The sequence below is a fragment of the Eptatretus burgeri genome, chromosome 10, assembly GCF_056783735.1.
Source record: "Eptatretus burgeri isolate ZD-2024b chromosome 10, Ebu_testis_v1, whole genome shotgun sequence".
In the NCBI taxonomy this organism is placed as follows: Eukaryota; Metazoa; Chordata; class Myxini; order Myxiniformes; family Myxinidae; genus Eptatretus; species Eptatretus burgeri.
The window spans coordinates 71,331,382-71,337,381 of NC_140970.1; the positions used below are offsets into that span (position 1 = coordinate 71,331,382).

Sequence of the window (6,000 nt, forward strand, 5' to 3'; positions counted from 1 at the left end):
TGTACGTATGTGTGTATATACGTGTGTGTGTACGTATGTGTGTATATACGTGTGTGTACTTGTGTGTGTGTACGTGTGTGTATATACGTGTGTGTATATACGTGTGTGTGTGTGTACGTTTGTGTGTATATACGTGTGTGTACGTGTGTGTGTACGTGTGTGTGTACGTTTGTGTGTATATACGTGTGTGTACGTGTGTGTACGTGTGTGTGTACGTGTGTGTGTACGTGTGTGTACGTGTGTACGTGTGTGTGTGTACGTGTGTGTACGTGTGTACGTGTGTGTACGTGTGTGTGTACGTGTGTGTACGTGTGTACGTGTGTGTGTGTGTACGTGTGTGTGTGTGTACGTGTGTGTGTGTACGTTTGTGTGTATATACGTGTGTGTGTACGTGTGTGTACGTGTGTGTGTACGTTTGTGTACGTGTGTGTGTGTACGTGTGTGTGTACGTGTGTGTGTGTACGTGTGTGTGTACGTGTGTGTGTGTACGTGTGTGTACACGTGTGTGTGTGTACGTGTACGTGTGGACGTGTGCGTGTGTACGTGTACGTGTGTGTGTACGTGTGTGTATATGTGTGTGTACGTGTGTGTGTGTACGTGTGTGTGTGTGTACGTGTGTGTGTGTGTGTACGTGTGTGTGTGTGTACGTGTGTGTGTGTGTACGTGTGTGTGTGTGTGTACGTGTGTGTGTGTGTATATACGTGTGTGTATATACTTGTGTGTATATACGTGTGTGTATATACGTGTGTGTATATACGTGTGTGTGTACGTATGTGTGTACGTGTGTGTGTACGTGTGTGTACGTGTGTGTACGTGTGTGTGTACGTGTGTGTACGTGTGTGTATGTACGTGTGTGTATATACGTGTGTGTGTACATACGTGTGTGTGTGTACGTGTGTGTGTACTTGTGTGTGTGTACGTGTGTGTACGTACATGTGTGTACGTGTGTGTATATACGTGTGTGTATATACGTGTGTGTGTGTGCACGTTTGTGTGTATATACGTGTGTGTGTGTACGTTTGTGTGTATATACGTGTGTGTGTACGTGTGTGTACGTGTGTGTGTACGTTTGTGTGTATATACGTGTGTGTACGTGTGTGTGTACGTGTGTGTGTATATGTGTGTGTACGTGTGTGCGTGTGTGTGTGTGTACGTGTGTGTGTGTGTGTGTGTGTATATACGTGTGTGTATATACGTGTGTGTATATATACGTGTGTGTACGTATGTGTGTACGTGTGTGTGTGTGTACGTGTGTACGTGTGTGTACGGGTGTGTATGTACGTGTGTGTATATACGTGTGTGTGTACGTATGTGTATATACGTGTGTGTGTACGTATGTGTGTATATACGTGTGTGTACGTGTGTGTGTGTACTTGTGTGTGTGTATGTGTGTGTGTACGTGTGTGTGTGTCCGTATGTGTGTGTATATGTGTGTGTACGTGTGTGTGTGTACGTACGTGTGTGTACGTACGTGTGTGTGTGTACGTGTGTGTGTGTGTGTATATGTGTGTGTACGTGTGTGTGTACGTGTGTGTGTGTGTGTGTACGTGTGTGTGTGTGTGTGTACGTGTGTGTGTGTGTGTACGTGTGTGTGTATATACGTGTGTGTACGTGTGTGTGTACGTTTGTGTACGTGTGTGTGTGTACCTGTTTGTGTGTACCTGCGTGTGTGTACCTGTGTGTTTCTGTGTGTGTGTGTACTTGTGTGTGTACGTACTTGTGTGTGTACGTGTGTGTGTACGTGTGTGTGTGTGTACGTGTGTGTGTGTACGTGTGTGTGTACGTGTACGTGTGTGTGTACTTGTGTGTGTGCGTGCTTGTGTGTGTGTGTATATGTGTGTGTACGTGTGTGTGTATATACGTGTGTGTATATACGTGTGTGTATATACGTGTGTGTATATACGTGTGTGTATATGCGGGTGTGTATATACGTGTGTGTGTACGTGTGTGTACGTGTGTGTATATACGTGTGTGTGTGTACGTATGTGTGTATATACGTGTGTGTGTACGTGTGTGTGTGTACGTTGATGTCTGTGTGTACTTGTGTGTGTGTACCTGTGTGTGTACCTGTGTGTACGTACATGTGTGTACGTGTGTGTATATACGTGTGTGTATATACGTGTGTGTGTGTACGTTTGTGTGTATATACGTGTGTGTGTACGTTTGTGTGTATATACGTGTGTGTGTACGTGTGTGTACGTGTGTGTGTGTGTACGTTTGTGTGTATATACGTGTGTGTGTACGTGTGTGTGTGTGTGTGTGTACGTGTGTGTGTGTGTGTACGTGTGTGTGTGTGTGTACGTGTGTGTGTGTGTGTATATACGTGTGTGTATATATACGTGTGTGTGTACGTATGTGTGTACGTGTGTGTGTGTGTGTGTGTACGTGTGTACGTGTGTGTACATGTGTGTATGTACGTGTGTGTATATACGTGTGTGTACGTATGTGTATATACGTGTGTGTACGTATGTGTGTATATACGTGTGTGTACGTGTGTGTGTACTTGTGTGTGTGTATGTGTGTGTGTACGTGTGTGTGTGTGTACGTATGTGTGTGTATATGTGTCTGTACGTGTGTGTGTGTGTACGTACGTGTGTGTGTGTACGTGTGTGTGTGTACGTGTGTGTGTGTACGTGTGTGTGTGTCCGTGTGTGTGTGTGTACGTGTGTACGTGTGTATGTGTGTGTACGTGTGTGTGTGTGTGCGTGTGTGTGTCCGTGTACGTGTGTGTGTGTGCGTGTGTGAGTGCGTGTGTGTGTCCGTGTGTGTGTGTGTACGTGTGTGTGTGAACGTGTGTGTGTGTGTACGTGTGTGTAGGTGTGTGTGTGTGTGTACGTGGGTGAACGTGTGTGTGTACGTGTGTGTGTGTGTGTACGTGTGTCCGTGTGTGTGTGTGTGTGTGTCCGTGTGTGTGTGTCCGTGTGTGTGTGTCCGGGTGTGTGTGTCCGGGTGTGTGTGTCCGTGTGTGTGTGTGTCCGTGTGTGTGTGTGTGTGTGTGTGTGTGTGTGTGTGTGTGTGTGTGTGTGTGTACGTGTGTGTGTGAGTGTGTGTGTGTGTGTACGTGTGTGTACGTGTGTGTACGTGTGTGTAGGTGTGTGTGTGTCCGTGTGTGTGTGTGTACGTGTGTGTGTGTGTAGAGTACAACCGAACGAGCCGTAAGCCACTCACCCTGACCAGGGTACAGTTTCCAATGACTGGACACGAAGCCGCTCTCCTCAGGGATCACCTCAAGTACCAACACTGAGCACACGACGAGCAGCACCCTTCCGTGCAAGGCCTGTGTCCACATGATGGTTCGTGTGCAGAACGAGGAAACAACCAAGTGTTTTAAATTAAAACGTCAGGAGCTGAGAAAGCGCGAAGGACAAGTGGCGTGTTTGGTTTTCTCAACAGGAACGTGAACCAAACCTCCTGACGCGCTCTTCTTCCTCACACGGAATGTTGTATTCACGTTGTGGTTGTGGTTGTTGTTGTTGATGTTGTTGTTGATGATGATGATGAAATCTTGTTATTTTTGTTCCGATTTTGGGAATTTAACTCTGTGGAGAAAAAATGGTTATTGACACCCACTTGTATATTAAATATTTTGCCAATGATTTCTCTTATTATCATTTGTTATTAATATTGTTGTGGTTACCAAATTCGCAAACCACCATTCAGGTCCCTTAGGTGAGGTATCTCGGCAAGTATATGTGTAGTTAGGCCCAAACCCGTTGTCTAGTGGGAATACATGTCATTTATGCGTGCTGCGACTCTTCAGGATAGCCGTTTTTCTTTTACTATCTTTATTTTGGACCAACCGCCATGATTACCACCACAACCACAACATCAACCACCAACCACAACACCGCTTCACCACAACCGCCACGACCTTCACGTCACACCTCGCAACCGTAGCATCGCCACCGTTCTTGCCCCGCTGTGGGTACCGGTGTTGGACTCGTGCAGGGCGCACGTTGAACAGCGTGTACAAAATCACGGATTTTGTGCTTCAAAAACGGATCAAAAACGACACACGCCCACTTTTTGCCGTCCAATCGGTGAGCGAGAGGCGATTTGGCCCCGCCTCCAGAACGATCGATATATGCAAATTTGTGGATCAAAAAGCCTTCACGCCCACTTTTTCTCGGGCCAATGGGGAGCGAGGTGAAAGGTCAAAGGGAGGGGGTCAAAGGCGAAGCTACGGGGGGGATAAAAGGACCGTGTCAGTCAGTCAGTCAGTCAGTCAGTCAGTCAGTCAGTCAGTCAGTCAGTCAGTCAGTCAGTCAGTCAGTCAGTCAGTGTCGGTCGGAGAGTCCAAAGAAGAGTCCAAGGTCGGAGAGTCCAACGAGGAGAGTCCAAGGTCGGAGAGTCCAAAGAAGAGTCCAACGAGGAGAGTCGATCGGAGAGTCCAAGGAGGGGAGAGTCCAAAGAAGAGTCCAACGGGAGAGTCCAAAGAAGAGTCCAGAGTCGGAGAGTCCAGAGGCGGAGAGGCGGCAGCGGCGAAGGCAGACGAGGGGGTGCTCGCGTCGGTGCCGGGAGCTGCACGCCCGAGGGAGGCCGGCAGCGCGACCTGGCCGAGGTGGAGACGCACACCAGGGATAATAAAGATCCTCTATACCCCGAGCATCAGCAACCCCCTCCTGTTTCCCCCCGCGCTGAGATAGTGCGACCAAGGGGGCCCCTTTCCCACCCCCTGCCAGACACTGTCCGCGAGGCCCGCGGAGTGAGGCGCCATCGCCGCTCCGCGTCTCATCACCAGACGGGTAGGCGCGACCCGGTCTCGGCCTCAGGCCCGCCTCATTCTTGGGGGTATTCTTTTCCTTGGTTTTGGGTATGTGTTGTCGGCGCCGTCTGTGAAGTAGAATTGTATAAGTGTTGCCGTGTGCTCGGTAGTCGGTATTAGCTCTGCATTGTCTTCGCTTTTATATTTGCTTTTTGTGTAAATGGAATTGTGTTTTCTTTTTTTTGTGTGTGCTTTTGGTGGAATTGAATATGTGTGCTTCCCGTGTGCCGCGAATAAATGTGCTTTATTATTGAACTGTTCTCCCGCTTCGCTTCGTCTTTTTCTCCCATTGAATCCTCATCTTGCTTCACGTAAAGGGTTGGTAGTGGGCTGAATACGCCCGATAATTAATCGAACCGTCGAGGTCGACGATAACACCGCTCGGTTATTCTGATAGTACGGAACGGGTCGCTTAAGTGGCCCGTGTCCGAAGTCGACCTGCGGCGAGGTGCGATCGCCCGGTCTACCCTCCGCGTGGGTACTTAGGTAGGTCGAATTCGGCGAGCAACCCTATCCCACGCGGGGGCTGATTGGCTCGATCGCGGTGAGACCGAAAGGTCCACCCGTGACTGGTTCCCGGCGTTAGTCCGAGAGGGTCACGACTGGATTGTCCGTCCGGTGGGCGATGTGCTGCGATTCGAGTTACGTGGCCGTCAGCACGCCGGCGGGCGCGAATACCGCAACACTGGTGTCAGGTCGTGCGATACAAATTCATCGCCCTCCTCGCGGCACTGGTATCGGAGAACAGGAAAACAGGCTCTCCTGTCTCCGGCTAAATTCACGGGAATCGGTCCAGGTGTGAGAGAAGCGACCCCCGATTCCCTCCAAATTACGAGCGAGCAAATTAACCCTTCACGAGAAGCAAGATGGCGTCTCAAGGCGAGCGGGAGCCGGGGGTATTAGAAATGGATGTAGAATGTGTAGGATCCATGGTCCAGGATGGAATCCCCGAGCAGGAAATGTTGATTGCGCAGGAACACGGACTCGCCCAACTGAACCCAGGGCCCGAGGTGGGTGCGGCAGCGGCCACGGTGTATGACACCTCCCCCCCCTCTCCACCAAGACCCTTCCCCAACCCCTGCCGAAACAGCTCACCCAAGCGCACCCGACATGGCCCAGCTATGCGCCATGCTGGCGGCAATGAACGAAAAGATGAATGCGAAAATGATCGAAAAAATGGATGCGAATATGAATGAAGTGAAAACGACGATGGATGCGAATACACAGCAAATGAA

General features: G+C 49.6%; 1 protein-coding gene across 2 annotated transcripts in view; it reads right to left on the reverse strand.

Moving 5' to 3' along the window:
• The window catches only part of LOC147018843 (tetratricopeptide repeat protein 17-like), a 72,126-nt gene extending 68,631 nt beyond the window's left edge, over positions 1-3,495 (reverse strand). For both annotated transcript variants that reach the window (XM_085898911.1, XM_085898910.1), the window contains exon 1: positions 3,169-3,495. In XM_085898911.1, coding sequence (XP_085755037.1) covers positions 3,169-3,289 — 121 coding nt within the window. In that variant the 5' untranslated portion in view covers positions 3,290-3,495. The remainder of the gene's footprint in view (positions 1-3,168) is intronic.
• Positions 3,496-6,000: the final 2,505 nt, after the last annotated feature.